General features: G+C 42.7%; 1 protein-coding gene across 3 annotated transcripts in view; it reads left to right on the plus strand.

Annotated features, from left to right (window-relative positions):
* The window catches only part of mipol1 (mirror-image polydactyly 1), a 73,284-nt gene that overhangs the window by 33,314 nt on the left and 12,287 nt on the right, over window positions 1–27,683 (plus strand). For all 3 annotated transcript variants that reach the window (XM_029687732.2, XM_029687733.2, XM_029687734.2), the window contains 7 exons: window positions 1,859–1,997; window positions 2,972–3,077; window positions 6,188–6,317; window positions 12,416–12,449; window positions 12,857–13,027; window positions 17,865–17,972; window positions 22,878–22,981. In XM_029687732.2, coding sequence (XP_029543592.2) covers window positions 1,859–1,997; window positions 2,972–3,077; window positions 6,188–6,317; window positions 12,416–12,449; window positions 12,857–13,027; window positions 17,865–17,972; window positions 22,878–22,981 — 792 coding nt within the window. The remainder of the gene's footprint in view (window positions 1–1,858; window positions 1,998–2,971; window positions 3,078–6,187; window positions 6,318–12,415; window positions 12,450–12,856; window positions 13,028–17,864; window positions 17,973–22,877; window positions 22,982–27,683) is intronic.

Genomic DNA, 27,683 nt, shown 5'->3' on the forward strand with positions numbered 1-27,683 from the left:
ATGTAGCAAAATTTGGGAAAAGTCAAAAGGGTCTGAATATTTTCCCAAGGCACTGTACCTGTGAAGGAGTATCTGTACCCACTATAACACTTGGCAATATTGGCGCATGAAGATGATGTAATAAAGCGTCACTCCAGTCATTTTTTTTAATTTTTTTTATTTTTTATTTTACTAGGCAGGTCAGTTAAGAACAAATTCTTATTTTCAATGACGGCCTAGGAACAGTGGGTTAACTGCCTGTTCAGGGGCAGAACGACAGATTTGTACCTCAGCTCGGGGATTTGAACTTGCAACCTTTCGGTTACTAGTCCAACGCTCTAACCACTAGGCTACCCTGCCGTGGTCTGTCTGGTAACAAGAGCTGTTTCTACAACATAAAGATGTGCTGCTGTGTTTTTGTCCTCTTGTAAAGATATTCAATCAAATGGTCACATGATTTGGCATCTGATATGAAGGTCTAGATAGATAGATAGATACAGTGGGGAGAACAAGTATTTGATACACTGCCGATTTTGCAGGTTTTCCTACTTACAAAGCATGTAGAGGTCTGTAATTTTTATCATAGGTACACTTCAACTGTGAGAGACGGAATCTAAAACAAAAATCCAGAAAATCACATTATATGATTTTTAAGTAATTAATTTGCATTTTATTGCATGACATAAGTATTTGATCACCTACCAACCAGTAAGAATTCCGGCTCTCACAGACCTGTTAGTTTTTCTTTAAGAAGCTCTCCTGTTCTCCACTCATTACCTGTATTTACTGCACCTGTTTGAACTCGTATTTGTAAGTCGCTCTGGATAAGAGCGTCTGCTAAATGACTTAAATGTAAATGTAAATGTTACCTGTATAAAAACACCTGTCCACACACTCAATCAAACAGACTCCAACCTCTCCATAATGGCCAAGACCAGAGAGGGTGTAAGGACATCAGGGATAAAATTGTAGACCTGCACAAGGCTGGGATGGGCTACAGGACAATAGGCAAGCAGCTTGGTGAGAAGGCAACAACTGTTGGCGCAATTATTAGAAAATGGAAGAAGTTCAAGATGACGGTCAATCGCCCTCGGTCTAGGGCTCCATGCAAGATCTCACCTCGTGGGGCATCAATGATCACGAGGAAGGTGAGGGATCAGCCCAGAACTACACGGCAGGACCTGGTCAATGACCTGAAGAGAGCTGGGACCACAGTCTCAAAGAAAACCATTAGTAATACACTACGCCGTCGTGGATTAAAATCCTGAAACAAAGGTTTCTGTACCAAATATTAAGTTCTGCTTTTCTGATGTATCAAATACTTATGTTATGCAATAAAATGCTAATTAATTACTTAAAAATCATACAATGTGATTTTCTGGATTTTTGTTTTAGATTCCGTCTCTCACAGTTGAAGTGTACCTATGATAAAAATTACAGACCTCTACATGCTTTGTAAGTAGGAAAACCTGCAAAATTGGCAGTGTATCAAATACTCATTCTCCCCACTGTAGGTAGGTAGGTAGGTAGGTAGATGGATAGATAGATAGATAGATAGATAGATAGACAATAATATGAGGCATTGCTGCGTGGAATCATATTCCTGGCTACAAGAGGGAAGTAATCTACATGGCAATACACTGCCGTAATACCTTAATATTACCTTAAAGGTCAACTGTATGATTTGCCTAATATAACAGAGTAAATAAAGACACTGTAATATGCCTGAAATAGTGCAGAGTGCATCCCTTGCGTATTTGATAATTGCGTGTCTGTTTCGTTGGAGACAAGGCTATAACTAATTTGTGTTGCCGTTCGCTCTCAAGTTTTAATATTGTTGCTCTCTCTCTAATCAAATTATTTTTCTCCCATGATGCAGTATAAAAGAAGACCAAGGAAACATTAAAGTTAGCAGTAGTTCCTTTGACTCCAAAAAGCAAAGCCTCGTCCTTGACAAAGAGAAGAATATTGCCTTCCTGCTGAAGGAGCTGGATTCACTCAGAGAGCTCAATAAGAAGGTAGGTTGAAATGTTAAATGTAATTTAAATGTATCTTGCCCTGCTAGATACAGGTCCTAGCTAAAATACATGGCATTTGTGGTTCCAGCTTTTTTTTCACTCGTAACTTGTCCTCTTCCTCTTTAAATAGATGATTGTGTTGTGTCTGTCACAGCTGCCAACTATTGAGTGTCCACCTCTCTTGTCCACCTCTCTCTTATCCGCCATGTCCAAAGCATATGACTAGCTGGTTATCCTGTCCTGTCCTGTGTTTGGTCTGGAGCATGCCCAGTGTCCCTCTGTGCACAGGCTGCCTTCTTGCAACTGAGCGCCTGTTAGAGAGGGTGTAGCCACAGAGAGGCCCTCTGAAATGGCTATAATTGATGCCTCTGGTTTGCAAGTAGCTGTGACTCCTGACAGAAAGTCAGGAACAGTTCCCAAGAGTCTGTTTTTGCTGGCAGGGCCGTGAGAGCCGACTCTGAGGACTCAACTGAGGCATGTTTTCAAAGTGCGGGGGGGGGGGACACCAACTCGGAGCAAAATATTTAAGACAGGAGGTTAAATCTATCACTAGGTCTTGTAAAATATCACTCCCCGACAAGATTTATAGGAGTTCAATAGCAGTGCTTATTTTTTATTGGCGTCTGAAATAATGTGATGTAGAGGCTCGATTGTATAACTTGTTATAGAATGCCTGAGTGATGGTATCTATATAATATTCTATTTGTTAAATGGATGGTTGTCACCACCCGGGAAACTACAACAGTTAATTAGTATGTCGTCAAACTGCAGGATGGAGTCAGGTGTCTATCTGGTGTTTTGCATGAGGTTTTTGCTACTGTCTGTGAGTGAAGCAAGTTAGCGACTATGTCTGGACAATTACCGACAGGCTCTGCAGCTCAGCATTGGTTGGGGTTAATTCCATTTTCAATTAATTTCTCAATTCAATGAATGTCACAATTTTGAAGTCTGTCTGGTTTTGTGATCTCCGGCAGCTCCAGGACAAGTTGGCCGTGAGGGAGAAGGAGTTAGAGAGCAGGCTGGTGGACGCTGAGCTGATGCAGACTCAACTGGATGCCCGGGCCTGTGAGAAGGCTGGAGGTACGTTATGGAGGGGGGAGAGGCTAGGGGAGAGAGGACAGACCCTGGGCCTGTGGGAAAGCTGGAGGTATGTTATGGAGGAGGGAGAGGCTAGGGGAGAGAGGACAGACCCTGGGCCTGTGGGAAAGCTGGAGGTATGTTATGGAGGAGGGAGAGGCTAGGGGAGAGAGGACAGACCCTGGGCCTGTGGGAAAGCTGGAGGTATGTTATGGAGGGGGGACAAACCCTGGGCCTTTGAGAAAGCTGGAGGTATGTTATAAAGGGGGAGAGTCTAGGGGAGAGAGGACAGACCCTGGGCCTGTGGGAAAGCTGGAGGTATGTTATGGAGGAGGGAGAGGCTAGGGGAGAGAGGACAGACCCTGGGCCTGTGGGAAAGCTGGAGGTATGTTATGGAGGGGGGACAAACCCTGGGCCTGTGGGAAAGCTGGAGGTACGGTATGGAGGGGGGACAAACCCTGGGCCTTTGAGAAAGCTGGAGGTATGTTATAGAGGGGGAGAGTCTAGGGGAGAGAGGACAAACCCTGGCCCTGTGGGAAAGCTGGAGGTACGTTATAGAGGGGGGAGAGGCTAGGGGAGAGAGGACAAACCCTGGGCCTGTGGGAAAGCTGGAGGTACGTTATAGAGGGGGAGAGGCTAGAGGAGAGAGGACAAGCCCTGGGCCTGTGGGAAAGCTGGAGGTACGGTATGGAGGGGGGACAAACCCTGGGCCTTTGGGAAAGCTGGAGGTATGTTATAGAGGGGGAGAGTCTAGGGGAGAGAGCACAAACCCTGGCCCTGTGGGAAAGCTGGAGGTACGGTATAGAGGGGGGAGAGGCTAGGGGAGAGAGGACAAACCCTGGGCCTGTGGGAAAGCTGGAGGTATGTTATAGAGGGGGAGAGGCTAGAGGAGAGAGGACAAACCCTGGGCCTGTGGGAAAGCTGGAGGTACGTTATAGAGGGGGAGAGGCTAGAGGAGAGAGGACAAACCCTGGGCCTGTGGGAAAGCTGGAGGTATGTTATGGAGGGGGGACAAACCCTGGGCCTGTGGGAAAGCTGGAGGTACGGTATGGAGGGGGGACAAACCCTGGGCCTGTGGGAAAGCTGGAGGTACGGTATGGAGGGGGTACAAACCCTGGGCCTGTGGGAAAGCTGGAGGTACGGTATGGAGGGGGGACAAACCCTGGGCCTGTGAGAAAGCTGGAGGTACGGTATGGAGGGGGGACCAACCCTGGGCCTGTGAGAAAGCTGGAGGTACGGTATGGAGGGGGGACAAACCCTGGGCCTGTGAGAAAGCTGGAGGTACAGTATGGAGGGGGGACAAACCCTGGGCCTGTGAGAAAGCTGGAGGTACGGTATGGAGGGGGGACAAACCCTGGGCCTGTGGGAAAGCTGGAGGTACGGTATGGAGGGGGGACAAACCCTGGGCCTTTGAGAAAGCTGGAGGTATGTTATAGAGGGAGAGGACAAACCCTGGGCCTTTGAGAAAGCTGGAGGTATGTTATAGAGGGAGAGGACAAACCCTGGGCCTATGGGAAGGCTGGCCGTAGGAAGGGTCATACAGTACAGTACAGACAGTACAATAGAGTACATTGAGGATAATAACATCTCAAATAAAGCCTATTATCTGACCAGTTATAATTTTTTCTGCGCTGTAATGTAAAGTGAAGGTCCATAGGATTTTCAAGATGGGCTAAAGGCAAGCAATGTCTACAAGATGAAGTTACGACTTCGTTCTCCTCAGACATTTTATCCCTAATGAACTTTTGTAGAAGTAAAACGGAGATGTCAAGTGTGGAAAATAATTATACATTTGTTTTACATGCAACTTGAGTATCAAAACGAATTGTAACTTACTAATCGTATTTGTTAATGTAATTTAACCGCTCCCAACCTTCACTGAACAAATATTAGAATTTAGCTGAGCAAATAACTTCTTTTCTTTACTATTGCTTTTCTTCTTAGGTGAGAGCCCTCGCAACCCACCTAATAATTAAACAAAATACGGTACATCGAGCTGCACAATTAGCAGCTCCAATTGTGCCTTTAATAAATTTAAAGTGTGTGTCGTGTAGCCTATTTGCCGTCCTCATATTAATATGATTTGCATGGCTCAGGGAGGCGATGTTTAATGAGCAAATTCCAGCTAAAATGCTATATTGATTTTCTTACTGAACTTTGTAATGGCTTTACAGCGAGGCTCACTGTTTATCATTAAGCCATCTCTGAGACGGTAGAAGAATTAGCTATTGATGGATCTCAGGGGCTCTTTCGTAGTGGGATTAACAAAGGGATCTGAAGACAGTGGTAATCCCAAAATCTGCTGGTTTTAAGGCAGCCGGCATACAGCGCAGTAATTTCGGGACCCGGGTCAGGTGTAAGCTGAAGGGAAATCTCTCCCTGCCAGGCTACAGAGTCTGTATCAATAAGAAAAGTTTTCCCTCCATGAGTGGGACAGACAGTATTACATAAAATAACTCATGGATGGACTATTTTTCTTTTTGTCTAACTCAGTATGTGCTCTTCATAACTCAAACTCAATTTGGCAACACATTAGACAAGTCATTTCACAGCTCACTCTCACTAAAACCGGCCTAGTTTTCAGACATTAGAAGAACACAATGTTTTTGGCTTGAAAATGTTTGTTCAACCTTGTTTATCAAATCAAACGTCTTGAGTTAGGGTTAAGGACTGGCCAATCTCTTAACCATTGTGAGATGATGAGTGCTTGCTGATGTTGTGACAATGTCGACCAACTGCCTGACTCTGAGGCGCAGACACTGTGCCTTTATTGCTTGGGGCAACTATATGTCCAGCCTCTGTGGAGATCACCTCAGCAGTTCACTTCCCCACAAAATGAGTTTGACTGGAGTTAATACCTGTGCCACAGTGTTTCAGTGGCAATAACTTTCTTCCACAGGGAGCTTATCGTTGTTATTGAGCAGTAACTGATGGTCAGAAACTAAGAACAATGCTTCCTCTCTCTTTATATCTATCTCTCTTTCTCTTTCCCTCTCTCTCTTTTACTATTTCTCTTTTTTCTATTTCCATTACTACTCTTTCTCTCTCACTTGCTTTCTCTCTGTCTCCCCTCTCTCTCTTTCACTGTCTCTCTCTTTGTCTCTCTCCTTCAGCCCTAGTGGAGGAGATATACCAGGCTCAGAGGGATAGGGACCAGGCAGTGATGGCCCGGTTGCGTCTGGCAAATGAAGAGAGGGATGAGGCCCTGCTCAGGGCCAAGCGACTGCAGCAGGCAGTGGCTGAGTATGTACTAAAGCACCATAACATAGTAAACCACAACACAGTAAACCACAACACACCACAACATGGTAAACCACAACACAGCAAACCACACCACAACATAGTAAACCACAACATAGTAAACCACAACATAGTGAACCACAACACACCACAACATAGTAAACCACAACACACCACAACATAGTAAACCACAACACACCACAACATAGTAAATCACAACATAGTAAACCACAACACACCACAACATAGTAAATCACAACATAGTAAACCACAACACACCACAACATAGTAAATCACAACATAGTAAACCACAACACATCACAACATAGTAAACCACAACACACCACAACATAGTAAACCACAACACATCACAACATAGTAAACCACAACACATCACAACATAGTAAACCACAACACATCACAACATAGTAAACCACAACACACCACAACATAGTAAACCACAACACACCACAACATAGTAAACCACAACACACCACAACATAGTAAACCACAACTCACCACAACATAGTAAACCACAACACACCACAACATAGTAAATCACAACACATCACAACATAGTAAACCACAACACACCACAACATAGTAAACCACAACATAGTAAACCACAACACATCACAACATAGTAAACCACAACATAGTAAACCACAACACACCACAACATAGTAAACCACAACACATCACAACATAGTAAACCACAACATAGTGAACCACAACACACCACAACATAGTAAACCACAACATAGTAAACCACAACACACCACAACATAGTAAACCACAACATAGTAAACCACAACATAGTAAACCACAACACACCACAACATAGTAAATCACAACATAGTAAACCACAACACATCACAACATAGTAAACCACAACACACCACAACATAGTAAACCACAACACATCACAACATAGTAAACCACAACACATCACAACATAGTAAACCACAACACATCACAACATAGTAAACCACAACACACCACAACATAGTAAACCACAACACACCACAACATAGTAAACCACAACACACCACAACATAGTAAACCACAACTCACCACAACATAGTAAACCACAACACACCACAACATAGTAAATCACAACACATCACAACATAGTAAACCACAACACACCACAACATAGTAAACCACAACATAGTAAACCACAACACATCACAACATAGTAAACCACAACATAGTAAACCACAACACACCACAACATAGTAAACCACAACACATCACAACATAGTAAACCACAACATAGTGAACCACAACACACCACAACATAGTAAACCACAACATAGTAAACCACAACACACCACAACATAGTAAACCACAACATAGTAAACCACAACATAGTAAACCACAACACATCACAACATAGTAAACCACAACACATCACAACATAGTAAACCACAACACATCACAACATAGTAAACCACAACACACCACAACATAGTAAACCACAACACATCACAGCATAGTAAATCACAACACACCACAACATAGTAAACCACAACACATCACAACATAGTAAACCACAACACACCACAACATAGTAAACCACAACACACCACAACATAGTAAACCACAACACATCACAACATAGTAAACCACAACACATCACAACATAGTAAACCACAATACATCACAACATAGTAAACCACAACACACCACAACATAGTAAACCACAACACACCACAACATAGTAAACCACAACACACCACAACATAGTAAACCACAACTCACCACAACATAGTAAACCACAACACACCACAACATAGTAAATCACAACACATCACAACATAGTAAACCACAACACACCACAACATAGTAAACCACAACATAGTAAACCACAACACATCACAACATAGTAAACCACAACATAGTAAACCACAACACACCACAACATAGTAAACCACAACACATCACAACATAGTAAACCACAACATAGTGAACCACAACACACCACAACATAGTAAACCACAACATAGTAAACCACAACACACCACAACATAGTAAACCACAACATAGTAAACCACAACATAGTAAACCACAACACATCACAACATAGTAAACCACAACACATCACAACATAGTAAACCACAACACATCACAACATAGTAAACCACAACACACCACAACATAGTAAACCACAACACATCACAGCATAGTAAATCACAACACACCACAACATAGTAAACCACAACACATCACAACATAGTAAACCACAACACACCACAACATAGTAAACCACAACACACCACAACATAGTAAACCACAACACATCACAACGTAGTAAACCACAACTCACCACAACATAGTAAACCACAACACATCACAACATAGTAAACCACAACACATCACAACATAGTAAACCACAACACATCACAATGTAGTAAACCACAACACACCACAACATAGTAAACCACAACATAGTAAACCACAACACATCACAACATAGTAAACCACAACACACCACAACATAGTAAACCACAACATAGTAAACCACAACACATCACAACATAGTAAACCACAACACATCACAACATAGTAAACCACAACATAGTAAACCACACCACAACATAGTAAACCACAACACATCACAACATAGTAAACCACAACACATCACAACATAGTAAACCACAACATAGTAAACCACACCACAACATAGTAAACCACAACACATCACAACATAGTAAACCACAACACAACATAGTAAACCATAACACACCACAACATAGTAAACCACACCACACCACAACATAGTAAACCACAACACACCACAACATAGTAAACCACAACACACCACAACATAGTAAACCACAACACACCACAACATAGTAAACCACAACACATCACAACATAGTAAACCACAACACAGCACAACATAGTAAACCACAACATAGTAAACTACAACACATCACAACATAGTAAACCACAACACACCACAACATAGTAAACCACAACACATCACAACATAGTAAACCACAACATATCACAACATAGTAAACCACAACACACCACAACACACCACAACATAGTAAACCACAACATAGTAAACCACAACACATCACAACATAGTAAACCACAACATAGTAAACCACAACACATCACAACATAGTAAACCACAACACATCACAACATAGTAAACCACAACATATCACAACATAGTAAACCACAACACATCACAACATAGTAAACCGCAACACACCACAACATAGTAAACCACAACACATCACAACATAGTAAACCACAACACACCACAACATAGTAAACCACAACATAGTAAACCACAACACATCACAACATAGTAAACCACAACATAGTAAACCACAACACATCACAACATAGTAAACCACAACATAGTAAACCACAACACATCACAACATAGTAAACCACAACACATCACAACATAGTAAACCACAACACATCACAACATAGTAAACCACAACACATCACAACATAGTAAACCACAACACACCACAACATAGTAAACCGCAACACATCACAACATAGTAAACCATAACACACCACAACATAGTAAACCATAACACACCACAACATAGTAAACCACAACACACCACAACATAGTAAACTACAACACATCACGGAGCAATTCAGGATTCAATTCCGTGACAATTCAGGAAATAAACAGAAATTCAAATTTCCTAATTTTCTCATCCCTGGCATATTGACCCATTCTGCTTAACTAACTCACCTCTCCCGCCTCTTCTCTGTCACAATCCATTTGAATTCAGTCAATTCAGAGTGTAACTTACATTTCAAGGAACATTTGAATTTCAATTGATTTTCTGAAATGAATAAATGAAAGTGGTGTTGTTGACCCCCAGCCCTACCACACAGGATCACTCTGATCAATTACAGTAAGACACCTATCTCCCTCCCTCTGCTCTCACTGTCCTTCACAACACCAGCAGTACAGAGACAAGTTGGGAAATAAATAGGAGAAAGCAGTCTATGAGATAATAGTGAAAAGCATTACATTTGTTCTCTCTCTCTGCTAAACTCTTTGTTATTTCCTCACTTCCCCATTTTCCTCTTCTATAGAAGTGGGGACGGAGGGTTTACTGACAGCTATAATGGGTCAGTCTGTTTACTTGCCATTGCTTAGGCGAACTCCGCTTTGTTCTTCAGGCTAGTCGACAAGGTGAATGGAATGGTGGTGCAAAACAAGTGGGGGGGTGGAGAAAAATGCAATATCGACTGGTTTGGGAATATATCGGAGGGGTGTGACATTTCATAAGAGTCCCCTCGCCCTCCGTGCGAGGTTGTCAGTCAAGAGTTGCACTGTATAGGAAATCAATCAAGTCCTTCAGACCAGCAGATCTTTACCAGCCTGTCTGAGAGGGCTAATTAATGTGATCTTTTTGTTTTGTTTAGGTGGTTGTTCGACTGGGGTGGGGTATGTTCTTAAGGTCCAGGACCTTTCAAATTAAAGCTGCATTGTCCACTAGGAACGAATGGAGGCGGGCAGGCAATATTAGCTGGTGCAGTTTAGAAGTAATTACATTTCTACTTAAGGGAATATATAACTTTCTGTCGGAAGCAAATCTATATTTAAATAAGCCTGGGTTGGTGTGCTGGTTGGTGTGAGATCCACTTGCATAAATCTCATTGTTGTTGTTTTTTTATATATCCAATGCATTGTTTACTCTCAAAACATTTGTCAAACACATTTTTTTATCGCAAATCACATTTATTTGATATGGCCTTTTATTGGAAAGATTCAAATGATTTAAATTGGCTGGACTTATTGGTTGGCATGAAGCACTTTCAGCCTAGTATTATGCCAAATAGCCTGGCAATCTAATGAGAAGAACAGCGCATTTCATCTCTTCAACGGCATCTCCCAGCCTTCCTCTTAGAAAGAAAAGGTAATTGATAGCCAAGCACAATCCCATTATCTTAGCTGGAATATGGAAAAGCATGTTCTAAACCTTTATTCTCCCAGGCAGGTCAGTGGCAGGCCCAGTATGATTGAGTATGTACCTTTATAATGGGAGATGATCCGTGTAATGCCTTTGTAAATGAGCTGAAGAATTTTTGTTTTTTTTCCCATGAGAGGAGAGGATCGACTGACTGGCCTCCTGGTGGAAATCACATTGGCACTTTTTAAAGGTGCAATCAGCATTCTGGTCCCAGCATGCGTCCTCCCCGCCACTGTTTCAGTGAAAAGCTGAGGCCCTTTTCAATTGCAGTGTACTATAAAGGGAATAGGGTGCCTGGGATGCATACAGGGAGAGGTGCCTCGACAGGTAAACGTTTAAACTGGGCTGTAAAGAGCCATGTCCCGTCCTGATTGAAGCCAGAGGAAAGCTGGTGTTATTGATATGCTATATGAGTGTTGTTTTGATTAATACAATTTTGTTGTAAAATCGCTTCAGTCTCAATTTATAAAAATTTTTAAAAACATTTTAACAAGCAATATCATTTTATCGTTGTGTCCCCTTGGTAAACTGGTTTATGTCTGGTTGTTATCTAGAAAAACACTCTGATGAAGGTAGATTGAGACCAAAAAATGTGGTTAAATAAGATCCCTTAAACTTGTTAGAAGCATGAAGAATACCACGACCAGTGTGCTGGAGTTGTTCTTCTTTTTGATTGTTAGCAAGAACAATGTACTGAGTGCTTTGAGGTGGTCCATAAATCTCCTGGCACACCTCTGTAATTACAGTAGTCGTTTCTCTGTGGTCCTTCCTCTGCTCAATACTGCACACCTACAAATGATTCAACACCTCATCTCAGCACATATGAACAATTGATCCCAGTAGTCATTATTAGCAGTAAACATGAATATACAGGGCATTACTGGATGAATAATGGCTGGGGTCTGCTGGCACTTTTCATATGTTGGGGGGTGTCTTTTGTTCTGATCATCGACTCTGAAAACCTCCGGAACAGAACGCAATTATTGGATGTGAGGAAGATTTGGGAAGTGATCTCATTTCGCCGCACTAAGGAAAGACAACTCTCTCTCTCTTCTCTCTCTCTCCCCCCTCTCATTCTGTCCTCTCTCCCCCTTTCTCTCTCTCTCTGTCTCTCTCTCTTCCCCCTATGCTCAGCCTGGAGAATATTAACCCTGAGGAAAGCGACGCGGTAAGCCCTCCCCTTAGGAGCTCATGTGGGCTCACTTTTTTTCTCTCACCAGAATGTCCTCAATAAAAAGGTATTGGGGAAACTAAGGACAGCTAAGCACATTTCAACACTATGATATTGTTATTATATTTTGTTAACATCTCCTTAAATAAAACATATGACTATAAATATATTGTTATTATTGGCTTATGAAGGCTTGACATTTTTAACATGAATTCAGATATACCCTACATGTGCACACACCTATACACCACGTCTGAGAACTGATATTTGTGCACCTGTAGCATCTGCATATTTATTAAATTTTTGTTGTTTTGTATGTTTTTTTATTTTGGTCAGTTGCTGCTGTTGAATTAGGAATTGTGTGTGTGTGTGTGTGTGTTGCACCTGCTCGTCGTGTGTGTTAGGACCTTGAGGAACTGCTGAACAGGGTGAACAGTGCAGATTCAGCGCTGGGGATTGAGCGGAGCGGGGGGGTGATCGTGGACCGGCTGCAGAAGGTCCGGGAGAGAAGGAGGAAGATTACAGCAGAGGAGATGAATGCTGTTATAGAGGAGAGAGAGACGGCACTGGCCAGGGTGGGTCTGAACGACACCACACACACACACACACAGTCGTTATAGAGGAGAGAGAGACAGCACTGGCCAGGGTGGGTCTGAACGACACTACGCACACACACACACACACACACAGTCATTATAGAGGAGAGAGAGACAGCACTGGCCAGGGTGGGTCTGAACGACACTACGCACACACACACAGTCGTTATAGAGGAGAGAGAGACAGCACTGGCCAGGGTGGGTCTGAACGACACTACGCACACACACACACACACACACACACACACAGTCGTTATAGAGGAGAGAGAGACAGCACTGGCCAGGGTGGGTCTGAACGACACTACGCAAACACACAGTCGTTATAGAAGAGAGAGAGACAGCACTGGCCAGGGTGGGTCTGAACGACACTACGAACACACACAGTCATTATAGAGGAGAGAGACATGTTTCAAAAATTAACCACAGTGTCTCTCCTCTGAATAATGAAATAAATTGCTATCTCCAGCACTATTGGCATCTCCCCCATTTTCTCAATTTTAAAATGCCCTTTGATTGGAAGTCTATTTTGCCGATACACACTGACACACATAGGCAAACACGGCTCACCTAACTAGTTCACATGTACACAAGGCAAGAAATCTCTTCTCCCCCCCCTTAGACAGACGCAGGGGTTGTGTCTGACATTGTCTGTTTTGATTCAGTAAAACCAACTACTTGATTCACATTGGAGGTTATGGTCGTGTAAACTCAAATGTTTGATACATCCATCTTACCTGGATATTTTCAAGGATTTAAAAACAAACAAGCAGCCTGACAAATATTGACATCCAGATATTATACTTCAACATTCAAATTGCCGGTATTTGCTTGGATATCTGGGATGTTGATATATAGACTAGACCTCTCATGTAGTGATTCAGTGTCCTGTTTTACAACTGGGTTTGTTTGAGGAGAGTTATGCAGACAAGCCACCGTTTTGTGCCAATGTGGAAAAACAAGTCCATATATTAAAGCTTCCAATTGGCTCATTCATCCCCCCTCCTCTCCCCTGTAACTATTCCCCAGGTCATTGCTGTAAATGAGAATGTGTTCTCAGTCAACTTGCCTGGTAAATAAGGGTTAATAAAATAGGAACCTGTCACAGCCCCACAGTATTACTGTTGACCAAAATATCAATTGGGAAATCCCCAAATTATCATTTCGAGCAGGGGTTCCAAACTTTTTCAATCAGGCCCCCATTGGGGAACTGTCTATTTCTATAGGCACAAACACTGTTCATGACACACACTGTTCACACCCCTCTTCTTGGCTGAGAGAAAATGTTGTATGTAGACAGTTTACTTATGTTCTGCAATTCGACACATTTTGCCATGTCTTATGTGTGTTCATGTGATATCTGAGTGACTCAAACGTTACAACAAAAAAATTGGCAAAAGAAACTGCAACCAAATTCAAATTTGACGACATAGGCTAGTTGATCTGGACATTTCTGACAAGTTATAAATAGCTCTCTAAGGTATGCAATGACTAACATGACAAGAGGAACTGATGATGCACTGCCCAATTTCGAAATTGCACCTTGTGCGTTCTACTATTCCAACTTCCAAGAGTAAGCTGAAAGCCGGACTTCCTTAAAAAATGTGTCCGTCCATACATCCATCTATCTAGCAAAAATCACCATGTCAGACACTCGCTCCTCTTTAGGAAGGTGTGGTAAGAATGTCAATCATAGCTCAGAGTTTTCAGCAGGACACTACTGTGCAGGGAGTCATACGGTCATGCATTCATCTGGGTGGGTGGTCGCAGACAGAGCTGCGAACTGTTTCTAGCTGGAGTTTGGCATTTTTCTCTGTAGCCTGGATTTACCAGGCATATTATGATTGGGATGCTTCCTTTCTGCTTCCCTCCCTGTGGGTGAGCTTCATGGATCTCTGTCCCGTTCAGCCCGACGCCGGGGCATTAAAAGGCAGGCATCAGACGTATGGAGAAGAAAGGCCTCCGCAACTCCACTATGCCTGCGTTCTAAATGGCGCCCTATTTTCCTATATACTGTAGTGCAGTACTTTTGACTAGGGCCCATAGGGCTCTGGTCAAAAGTAGTCTTTGATATAGGGAATCGGGGACCATTTGGGACTCGCCTATATGTAGACTGAACAGATTCAGCTTCATGGAGGTCACGCTGTTCCGGAGCAACACTTCCGACTGGTCTAAAGCTAGTCTAGTTTCATGTGCCTGTAGACTCTCTCTCTGTGAAGAAGGCATATTGGCTTATAGGGCTGTATGATATGCTGATTCAGTTTAGACAGGATCTCTAATGGGTCCATTTTAGTCAATGGGATGTGTAATAAACAGGTATTTCTAGTAACTTTTCTAATAATGCCAGGTTAGCTGTATTGGTCCAACTTAGCTACTGTTATACGTTTCAGTCATAAAATTAGAATATGGTTTCAGTATTGTTTCACTGTGTTCTGAGACTCAGTAACAGAAGAACCACAGAACTAGAATGAATAGAACAGGTGTCCCTATTCAAGTCAATGATGGCATAATTGGTGAACTGGCAGCCTCATTCTATTTCTATGAAAAGAACACTCCTGTCCTCTCCTGCTCAATTTCTCATCGTTGGTTCAGTCTCTTCTCTCATCCACCTCTGTTAATTATGTTGTCCCAGGTGTTCAAGCCATTTGATGAGGCTTTTTTTTACAATGCCTAAATTAAAGACTGTATGTGGACTTTGGGGGGACTTCCCTTTGTTCAAAATACAAGCTGGTGCGATCAAGTTTTTCGCTCCAGAGAAGTTCTTCAAAATATGAGAGCCTAAATCTGATTTTCGAAATGTGTTGATTCTCCAGATTTGTACACATTTACAGCAGTGCTCACACATTTTAAAATCTAGTAATCAGCTGACCAATGCAATGACTCAAGTTCATAGAAGTCGGTCAATGAATTTGAGGTTGACTCAAGTTTTGAGGTTGTCAATGAGGGAGATGTCGCCAGTCTTCTTAATGCCTCTGACTTTAACACAAGGCTGAGTGGGAGCAACCAGCCGAGCTCAACCCTAGACTACAACCATATCTCCACAAAACCCCGGGCTAACATCACATTCACATCTCCTGGAAAGAATATTGCCCCTGCTTTTTGCGGAGGGCAAAAAAAATAATCTTTGGAGCAATTTTAAAAGTAGGTTACAAATGCCTGTTCCTAATCCCTGTGAGGCGGGGATGGTCTCCACACTCTATCCTGAAGGATTTCTGTGTCCCCTGCTGCTCTTCCTATCCCTCTCTTCATCTCGAAGGGATTAGCCCACTGCGACTACCAGAGGGCCGCTACACCCACCAGCCTGCTGGAATATGAAAAGCTGGATAAGTGAAGGGAGGGAGGAGGAACAGGAACACATCTATTCTGTCCTATACCCCCCCCCCCCCATTCCCTCTTCTTATTTTCTCTCTATAAAGTGAATGCTGCAAAACAAAGGTTATTGATTTGTTAGGTACCTGGCAGTATGGTTACTTTATGCATTAGTGAATATTGTTCCTTGGTGGACTAGTGTACATGTTAAAAACTGAGAGCTGACCTTTTGCTATGTTCTGATTTGTCGCCTTTCATTGCCAGATCCACATATTTTCCCAGCATCGATGATGTGTAATTGAGTGACGAGCCTCTGATTTGATTGACCGTGTGATGCACGTGTGTTTTCAGGCATTATGCGCCGAACATATGTAACGCTAGGTAATCCGTGTCTGCTCCGTCCTCCATGTGTTCCGAAGGAGTGATGTGTTTGGGTACCGTACTGTAGCCCCAGGAGTGGCCTTCCTAGCCTGCCTGGGAAGAATAGAGAGGTGCGCTCCTTCTCTCTGTGTTCAGATTGAAATACTTTTAGTCCAAAACATCTGTTGCCTGTAAGCCATAACTCACCCTGACACTAAAGAGAAGCTTTGTGTTTTGTCTGGACCAGGGAACTATTATTCCAGACGGCAGAGGAAGAGGATGAGGGACGAGAGCAGCGAGCGGGGCTCCTAGGCTGCGCCCGCCTGCTCTTGTTTGCGGGAGCACTTTGGGGTTTTTTAGGCAGCTGGATGTCGAAACATTGCGACTTGTCAGGGTGAGAGGGATGGTTTACATTCCTGGTAAGTGTCCTTTAGTCTTAGAATGTGCACATGGAGAAGAACACATATAGGCTGGTATGAAACAACTCTGGCTTACAATAACACTGAGACGTCCTGACTGAGCCGTGGTCTGTGCCACGGTTTGGGTGTTTATACTGTCTGTCTGTCAGTCTGTCTCTGTCTGTCTCAGTCTGTCTCAGTCTGTCAGTCAGTCAGTCTGTCAGTGTAGTCTGCCGTGCCTGTGGGGGAAAAGCAGGGGAACTGCTGACATCAGAGTAGATAACAATCACATAGTATGTAGTAATTCACGTTGCGTCTGTTTATGGTATTTATTTTATTATTTTTAAATACTTTTATGAAAGCTTCATTGTCATCAAAGTATATTGCATGTTATTAAGTCATTAAATAATGTATTTATAAATGCTGAAGAATACAGTTCGACACATACATTTGCGGTATGAAGTTTTTTTTTTTTTTTTGAAATAGACCAGTGAAAACAAGATGTCTCTGATCTTTTCAAACGGTTGTAACTGGTCGGTTTGGCCTATAAATTCTCAATTTCTCTTTGTCCTTCATGACTCATAAGAAGCTACTCTGCCAAGGAGTAGAAACCGAGAGCTACTGGTGGGAAAGACTGGCTGAAGCATGTATACATTTAGCTCTGCCTGCCTGGCATGCCGAGGCTTTCACTGCACTGCGATGGGCGAATTCCCTACTAATGTATTTCTCTTCCTCTGGCTCTTCTTCCACAGTGCAAGCGGCTGGAGCAGGATCTCCTACAGGCGAGAGAGCAGAGCCAGACTTCAGCAAACAACTTGAGACACCTGACTGCCGAAAACAATCAAGAGCGTTCTCGGAAGGTAAATCAACCCCCCCCTTCTTTTTGCCCCTCTCACAGGAGAATCCTTGCAAATTAAGGCTTTGAGCAGCACAGGTTCTCCTTCTGTAGGGTCACGTTCCAAATGGCACCCTTTTCCCTATATAGTGCACTACTTTTGATCAGAGAGCCCTATGGGCCCTGGTCAAAAGTATTGCACTATAAAGGGAATAGGGTGCCATTTGGGCCTAGAACCCTGTGTATAAATACATGGGGTTGTGTACATTACTGTGCCGAGCTCACTGCTGCTGTTTGCCAACAGGTCTTATATGTCCTCCCCCACTCCTACTACAGTATGCTGGGGTCTTACTTAGATACCAACCCCTAAAACCAGCCCTGCCCCCACACTCACACACCACATTTCTATTTAAATTTTCTTCACAGGTAAAATGGTATTGTTTATTCAACCACTCACTGTTTGCTTGTTTTTTGCCCTTATTTGGCTTGGTGATCTAAAGCGATAGAGCTGTTGGTTGGGTGATCCAACCAACAATTTGATGGGATTTAGAATGACATCATCAACAAGGGGCTAGGGCCTTAATGTCACACACACACACCAACACACAAACGTGTCCCCTCCAGTGAGGTACAGGGTAAACACAAGACTATTTGATTTATTCCATTTATCTGATGAAGCAGAACCCCCTATGCTTAATGCGGAGAGAGTGAGCTGTAAACATGCTCATTAGATAGGGCTAGCTAGGTGAACGGTATCACCCCACCGATGAGCCTGAAGTAGCAAGATTGCCTGAGAGGTCAGCTGATGGTCCCATTACAAAAAGGATTCTCTGAGGATACAGTAGATTACACTGCTATATGTTTGCAGCCAGGCCTATTCTGACTAGTGCTTGCCTTGCTTGCAGGCTATTGCTCTGTCTGTAGTCATTCACTGCTCTCTCCTCCTTGTCCTTTGGCTGACTAAGCTCTTGAGTCACCACCATTTGGAATTGATAGAAAAAGCAATAAGGCACAGAATTACCACATAGCTAGCTCCCTTATTGTTGCCTCTGACCTATTCCAACAGCTACATTTTATACATTATATTATACATTATTTTATACATTATTTTATACTTTATATCCTCATAATTAACATTTGCTTTGATGACTACTCTCTCTGGGTGTGATTGCCACATTTTTTAATCCTTTCAAATTCTATTTCACTAATAGAATTCATGATCATGAAAATCACGGCAACATTTGTTGGCCAGTATGGTGAAACGGACACACCCGCCGTTTGTTGATGAAAACAATGAACACGTTTGTGACTAGGGAGTATTGTGGTCGTTTTATTTATTTCAGATGACTATGATGAGTTCTTCTGCTTTAACTCAACTATGAGAACCTCCTTCCAGTCTTCTCCTGCTCTTTCTAAAGGCTGCTTGCTGCCAGTATCTGTACTCTTCTTTATTTCTCACACGGTTTCTCCACTGATGGCTTATTAAGAAATATATTACATTTTGTTATTAATGTAGCACTTGGTTTTTCTATAAATCCCCTTAATTATAGATTGGCTCCTGGGATTACAGAGCAGGGTTTTAATTTCAAATGAAACGGGAACAGCTGTCATAAAATTAGTCAACAGGGGCGGGAACAGATCCACAAAACAATTTAAAAACTCGCAGATCTTTGATTCGTCAATTGACATTTTACTTTAAAGGAACCAGCTGAGAGAAAATTACTTTTAAATTGATTTCAAAATAGAAAGGTCAGTGTCAGAAAGGCTTCTGCTGAAATTCATCTTGACATGCAGAAAATGTACTCATTTTAGGTCTATTTTTTTCTATAAATGCATGAATGGACTCTCTGTATACTCATAGCCTAAATGGTTTATTTTTTTAAAGAATTAGAGAAACAGGGACAGGGAACATGGCCAACCCAACATTCCCAATTTGTTTACATTTTAAGATCCCCAGACTTGCATTTGATCATGATACCAAATTCTTCCCTAGCATGACTAAGTAATGTCAAGTAGAAGTGTCGTGGAGGAGCAGGCTGAATCTGAGCTGCTAGGGTTAGCTAGACGGAGGAAGCAGTCGTAATGATTAACTGGATTGGCAAGGCGGGGAGAGGAGAGGAGCATTGCAGTGTGATCATTCTGGGCTGTCAGTGCTTGAAAGAAAAGCTGGTGTGCAAACACAGGTGGTTCAGGGCTAGGGCAGCCACTACAACAGACCACTTGAAATGACCTGAGCATTGAGAGCAATGAGAACCCCTCAACCCCGGCCCTCTCCTCTCCACCCCTGCCATTTCAGAGGGCCCTAAAGTCACAGACATCTACTCCGCTCAAGACAAGCCCACACACACACTCTCTCACACACACACACACACAGGGCTTTAGGACCCACTTACAGAGCGTCCTTGAGAAGACTGAAGAACTGGTTCTCTCACAGGCACTCATAGATGAAAACATGATCTGTGTTTTATATACATTTCTATTCACACTGAGGTGGGAATAATACTGTGAAATTGTGAAAATTATGATAATGGCTTTTAGTGTAAGTTTGAAATGTTTGGGATGGGGTTTTGGCCTGCCTGGTGACATCACTGTGCGGTAAATTAGTTCATAGACCAATAAGAAGAGACCAAACCTCTCTACCAATAACAGCTCATTTTTAGTGTTCCCCTCCCCACTCAGACCACTTTGAAACTGTACTAGCCAAATTCTTGCTTGAGAAATTGCTCTTTTTGCTTCTTTTTTTTTTTAAACAATCACAGTAAGCGACGTAATTGCTACCCAGAAATGATTTGATATTGAGCTAGAAACAGCAGCATTGGACCTTTAAAAAATTAAAATAGGATCTGAAACCTACAGCTTGATACTATTATTTGTTGAAGACATTATCATGAAAGCACAGTCATCATACACTTGCTCATTAACTAGCCCTCGGTTTAATGTGAATGCAGGTACGTTACTTGTTGCTGCAGTCTAGTATGTCAAGGGCTTAGTTGCCAGGCGTCGTCTCTGGCTGTCGTTATCTCTTTGATTGATGTCCATTAACATTAGCAGGTGATTCAGACTGGAGGACAGGAGGAGGAAAGGCAGTGCAATTTGACACTAGTTTAAATTCTATTATTCTAATTGGCCACTACAGATGAATAAGGTTACGGAGAATGTTGAGAACATAGTCCAGAATCAAATATATATTAGATCTTCTATTTATATCCATCAACAAAGTCCACATCAGTCAATAGTTTGTCGTGTGTCATAACAGATGCAGCCTTCCATAGATTGATCTTCCCAGTTCCCACCGAGTCAGAAATGCCAGCCAGTCCCTGCTGCCAATCTGTTGCACTTTGGCCCCATCCGCCCCACCAGCGGCTGTATGCCCTGCAACCTCCTGTACTGTACCCTCTAAAAGGTCACGCTAGTTATTCTTCTTCACAGGACTGCCTGCCTTCATCATCACAACAGGTTAACCCGCTACTCTGTCAACCTCATTTGGATATTATTCTAATGAATGCTGATATAATACATATGATTAAAAGAAACTGGCTTTGAAGTCGAGCTCTCCTCCCTGTTGGTGAAAAGTACATATTGACTTTAGAGGTTGGCCTCTTTTTGATGTTCTCTTTGACTTGGGAGACCTTGCTGCCAGTAATTAGAAGGATGGTTCTGGAGACCCGAGGGGGAAGCTGCATGTACTTAGTTAGGCCAAAGGTGTTTATAGCAGCAGACCCCAGCCCAGCCCAGTGCTCATATGGTTTCAGCCTCTACAATCTTTGTCCAAGTCATAAAAGGCTTAAAAAATGAGTTGTATTTTTCCACCCGACATTTTTTTTTTTTTTTTTTACTTTTTAACAGTTAGGTACTTTATAAATATGTCCAATAAGAACACAGATTTCCCTTTTTGCAGTGCCCTACTGAACATAACCCTGTTGTCCAATTCTCTTCTCCTCACAGATTTAGACAAAGCCCCTCCTAGCTCTCTCCCTCCTCCTCTATCACACAGAAGCTATAGATATTGCGGTCATTTACAGTATGGCCCTGTCTGCCTTGTTTATTTAAACCTCCTCCATTGTTCCCTCCTCTCCCAGCTGTTGAGACCATCAATACATCTGTTTCAACGGCTGCTAATTAGCAGGGTCTTTATTGTGGGCCAGGTTTAACCACAGGGTTGCCCAGGACACATTCACTCACACACACACTGTTTACCCAGTGTCCCCTGCTCCCACCCACCGCCGCGACCAGTCCCGCCGGCCTCCCTTCCCGGTAGGCCCTCTGAGTAGGTGCTGCGTGGAGAGACAATAGCATGAATGGGATCCCCTCAGAGCATCCTCATTGTGTAGGATGCTCCCCGTGTGCTGCTGGGACTGCTGGCGCTCTACATGCGCTGAATTAAAACGCAGTTAAAAGACATACGCTGCTACGCTGCAGACATGGATAGTTCTCTGTGTGAGAGGAATCAGTGGTCTTACATTTGCAGCTTCGGCATCAGTACGAAAACTACTGCGAGAACCCGTAAAGAAGTGATAATTCAGCTGCATTTTAACATGATTTGGTTTTGGGTAAACTACTTTTTCCAGTGTTCAAAAACGGAATGCATAAGATGTTTTCATGAAAAGTGTGTTAACTTTGTCAAATCAAAATGGTCAAAATGCAGGAGCATTTGTGAATGTCTTCTTTCAGAAAGAGAGAGCCATTGATGAAAAACATTGATTCAACCACCCGGGCACAATGTCACTTGACTGCTACAAGCTATGTTTGTCAGACTGTGATGGGAAGTGTGTGTGTCTGTTCCTTGTGTTTTTACCAGAAGGTGCTGGAGATAGTCATATGTGTTCTACACAAAAGATCAGTGATGTTACAATTAGTAATCATGTTCGATCTATTCATTGCATTTCTATCTGCGTCATTCTGAACAGTCTGTCCGTCCGTTGTGTTGTAGTGTTACCAGGAGGACGTAGAGGCGGTCCAGAGAGAGAGAGACAGGGCCCTGGAGCACATTCAACGGCTGGAGGAGGAAATGCAAACACTGCGAACGTACCACAGGTGACACACACACACACACACTTCCCCTTTCAAAAATGCTACACCTTCACTATCATCTGCATAGACGATTCAAATATAGGAATCCCTATCTGCATAAGTGAACATTCACAGTTAATAGGAATATATGGTTTGTTGTTGCTCGGTACATTGATATGATTTCTGCTGTGGATATTGGATATTTAAAGGCACAACAGTGAAATATGATCAGCGATATATTAGTCTGCTTCGATGTGACTTAGCAGGATCTTAGTGGGAAGTCATTTGTGTCGTCATATCTATTATAATAGAATGTAATGCTCAATCGTGCATTTTTCCAATAGTACATTTTATGTCAACAAAAAGTATCCCATCTTTGATGTAACAATTGTAAAATACTGACCCTAGTAATAAAGTATTATATTCCAGTGTAATTTTGAATCCAATTCTGCACCAATAATACTAGCAGCAGGGAGAGTGTTACACATTCATGGGACCATAGATCCTTTCAATTGTATTTGGCTGAAAGAGTTGGGGGTGTCACACCTCATTTTAACTTCTTAATCAAATACAATTCTGCACAGCAAGACAGATCATCGCTCTCCCACTTATTAAAAATGAGAAGCATGTTCTGATCCAGCTCTCCCTCCAACGTACTCAAGAAAATCCATATTAAGAGTTAAAACTGGACCTCATATGCAGTGTTTGCTCTGGATTGAGATAGCTAAAATATGTAATTACACTCTAGTTAGACTTATAATATTAATCCGTGGGAACTTCTTTATCAGACGTTTTGGAAAACACAGAAAAATAAGGAAAGGTTGCTTTTTATTTGTCTCAGATTTAATCCTCCAATGACAGTTTTTGTCATTTGTCACTCAATGGAAGAAATGAACGCGTTAAAAGAAGAAACAAAAAACATGGGACACTTGAACTTCCAGCCGTGTAGATGTCCTTCATTGTGTATTTTCCGTTGGCTCAGAAAGTAGCCGTTCTGGTTTGGTAAACCTGACTCCTGTTCTTAATGTTTCCCATATTCTGATAGTACGTTTTGTGTTTTTTAATTTTTTTAATCTGCATCTCATCTGTCACGTGGTTGAGTGTTTGTCTGGCGTTGGTTAACACATTGTGACAGATCTATGGTCCTATTCCCACTACGAGATACGAAGAAGAGTCTGAGGAGCAGGGCGACAAAAGAGAATTCTACTTTCTAATTCTACCACGTTACATCGTTGCCTTAACTTTCGTTGTGGATGGCAACCGAACATTTTGGTTCGAGGCTCAAATTGACTGTAAATATCACTGTAGCCCCTGGCCATTAAGCACAAACTATTCAACAATGACAGAAACCTTTCTTCTCAAACATATGACACTATTGAATAATGTAACCAAACCATATTACACTCTTGAATAATGCAACAATTTACATGCATGTATGTGCAGACAATTAAAGGATTTATTTTCTCGTCTGTATGCTACAAGACAAAATCACAGAGTTACTATAAGGGCGTGTCTTCATCGAGTAATGTTAGCCTATCACAAATTATATCTTTTCATCAATATCATGCAAATCATTACATATGGTAAAAGCAAATTGCGATTGAAAATGCGGGTATGAGTGAATTCACCATAATAAGCTGTTTTATATGGAAGCCCATACCAGCCACAAAAAAAGAAAATGTTAATGATTTGTAAATGTGCACAATTAGTCTGTGCTTCAGTCTGATCAACTGTAGACTACTAAAACAACCACAGCTCCAGGTAGCTTAGAAACACCTATGCGCTCTGATCACATGGGAGCCAGGGGAAATGTAGCATCATGTTTTTATAGCCCAAGCTACAGTATGTATTTATAGCCTAAAATAGGCCCATTTATTTGTATTCTGAGAATATGTGAATGTGATCAAATTTGGTTTATATTCACACTTCAGGTGGCTAGGCTACCTCGGCCTTTTTAATCAATATTATTGACTTGAATTAATCAATTAACACAATAGTGGTGACATACTGTATGAGTATATTTTTAATTACAGATGCAAAGGCCTATACGATGCAACCCTGCATAGGCCCATATAAAGCCGTTTTTTTACAGCTGATCTATTACTGTTGTACGCTGCAACTTGAGTCCGAAGTTGGCAATCAGGAAAAACTCTGGGCCCCTGGAAAACGATTCCCTCCCCCAATTCTGAAATCACCACACAATGTTAAAAATTAAGGGGGGGGGGGGGGGACTACATTTGACATGTTTTTGGGGATGGGCTTCCATTGTTTTATTTGGCTCAGTGCAGCCGGCAGCTAATGTGACATTTTCAGAATGTCACAGGCTGTTACTACAATTTCAGGCAGGAACTTAATAAAGTTTCAAATATTAGGAAAATGTCTATAGATTTCAGCTGTTTAAAAAACATTTCTCTGCTATTACCATTTATACTGTAAGAATGTTGGCTCACCGTGACAATTTTGTTCACACTGCCCTGCTCTAAGGGGACAACTGTCTGGGGTAGTAGGCAAGACGTAGCAAGCACGCAAGTTTACATTTGAGTAATATGTGTAGCCGACGGTATTTTTACCAGAAGTGTAGTAAATGGGAAGAGGCTCTATGAGAACACTAGTAGGGTTTTCTGAAGCCCCCCCACCTCACCCTGGCTTTACTCCTAGGACACTGAGGACGACATTGTTTTCTCCTCTTCTCAGACAATTTGTTTCGTGTGAAAACTAGAGAAAGAAAGCGTGAGATAGAAGAGTGGGTCTTGTACTGGTCCTGTGGTGCTAGACCTTTATGTGGGGAACCGGCCTTCGAGGCCCAACAAAGCCCAGAAGAGAAGATGGCCCGGCTATGTGTGTCTGTTTGCTCTGAGGATTCACTGGCCCTCTCCATTGTGTCCCCAGGATAACAACACACCCAATCATATGAAAGGGAGGCAGCAGACGTCAAATAAAAATAAAGAAGAAGAGAAGGGGCCAAAACGCTAGCGACCGGCCAGCCTACCCCGTCAAAACACAGACTCACATTATGGGGTTCCATGTTCAGAGAAACCCCTGTTGATAAAAAGCAAAAATAGGGAGAAATGTACTAGCCGATGGGGGCCAGTTGTTTTAAAGGGTTGACGTTGGAGGTGCTGGGGGCGGTGGGCTGAGGGAGAGGGGAGACGGCCGGTGCTTTGTTTGAGACCCAGCCAGACCAGGGCTGTGTTCCAAATGTGTCCTAAATGCCACCCTATTACCTACATAGTGCACTACTTTTAACCGAAGACCTATGAGCCCTGGTCAAAATTAGTGCACTACATAGGGGAATAGGGTGCCATTTGGGACTGAACCCAAGGCTGCTGGAGGGAGTCAGTCAGCCCAAGCAGGACACGTATTAACACTCCGGACGGACAGACAGACGGCTCCCTGGGGAAGGCTGATTATAACGGAGGCTGAGTGGGTCGCACTTTAACACCTAAAAACTCAATAGTCATTTGCTTGGCTAGCAGACGGAAACAAGACAGGCTGCCTGGAGTTTCCTACTGGGGATTCACTATATACGTTCATATCTGCACAAAACCCAGATGAAGGCTCCACATTGGCTTTAACAGTAAAGAAGTATTTTGATCAACTTCCACTGTCCCTCGGGAGTTGCTGAATTTCCTCTTCACTTTCACGGGGCAATTTAGGTTCATTTTAAAGTGATACATAACGTACGTCACCATCAATCCTGACTGAGTAACAGCAAGGAAAAGTGAGCCATTGCCTCAGACTCAGGGTTAGCCCTTCCTTTTCAGTCTGTGCTGCCCAATACATTTGGCGGATTGTCTGGGAGCCCTCCGAGCAAGCTAAACTCCATCGAGATAGAAACGGAGGAAGTAATTCAAAACGCACAGCAGCACCCTGGCAAACTCTCGAACCTCAAACCGAAATTGGTTTGTGTTCCTATATCGTAGGCAGATGATAGAAACGCGTTATTTAGGGACAAGCCAGTATAAACAGCATGGACACTCCTCCCAGTGCTGAGAGTGTCCCACTGTGATTTATTTCTATGGTAGTAGGAGCCAAGATATCCTGGTCCCAGATCTGTTTGTGCTGTCTTTGCCAACTGCTATGGTCTTTAACATATTGTCATGCCAAACATGACAACGACCATAGTAGTTGGCTATACAGCATAAACAGATCTGGGACCAGTCTAGAGCCAAGGTACTGAAGGTGGCTATACTCCCAGTTAATGTGGTTTGGCTTGGGATACTGTACATGTGTCATAAAAGGTGAGGTGACCTGGCTGCCTCTCAGAGGTAGGTGACACAAACGTTATCCTGTCCAGTACCTGGTGTACCTGTCTGGTAACAGGAGAGGTCTGTGACCAGGCCTTCTCTGCTGACCTTGTGGTTTATTTGTTTTAGAGCCCAGAGAGATAAGTCTCTATTAAATGGCATTTTACATACCCAGCCCTTAACAATCCCCCTCCACACTAACCATTAACCATACATACATCCTAAAATGGCACCCTACACCCTTATATAGTGCACTGCTTTTGACCAGGGCTCATAGGGCTCTAGTCAAAGTAGCACACCATAGAGGGAATAGGGTGCCATTTGTGACATACCCCAACTCTAGAATTGGAGGGCAGGTTTGTTGAGCTCTAGCGTCTGTGCTGTGTTATCTGATTGGGGGACTTTAATGGCTAACTGTTCTGCGTTGCAGACTGTTCTGTGGGTCACTGGCAGAAACTGGAGCAGAAAGCCACCATGTT

The sequence above is a fragment of the Oncorhynchus nerka genome, linkage group LG18 (assembly GCF_034236695.1).
Source record: "Oncorhynchus nerka isolate Pitt River linkage group LG18, Oner_Uvic_2.0, whole genome shotgun sequence".
Classification (NCBI taxonomy): Eukaryota; Metazoa; Chordata; class Actinopteri; order Salmoniformes; family Salmonidae; genus Oncorhynchus; species Oncorhynchus nerka.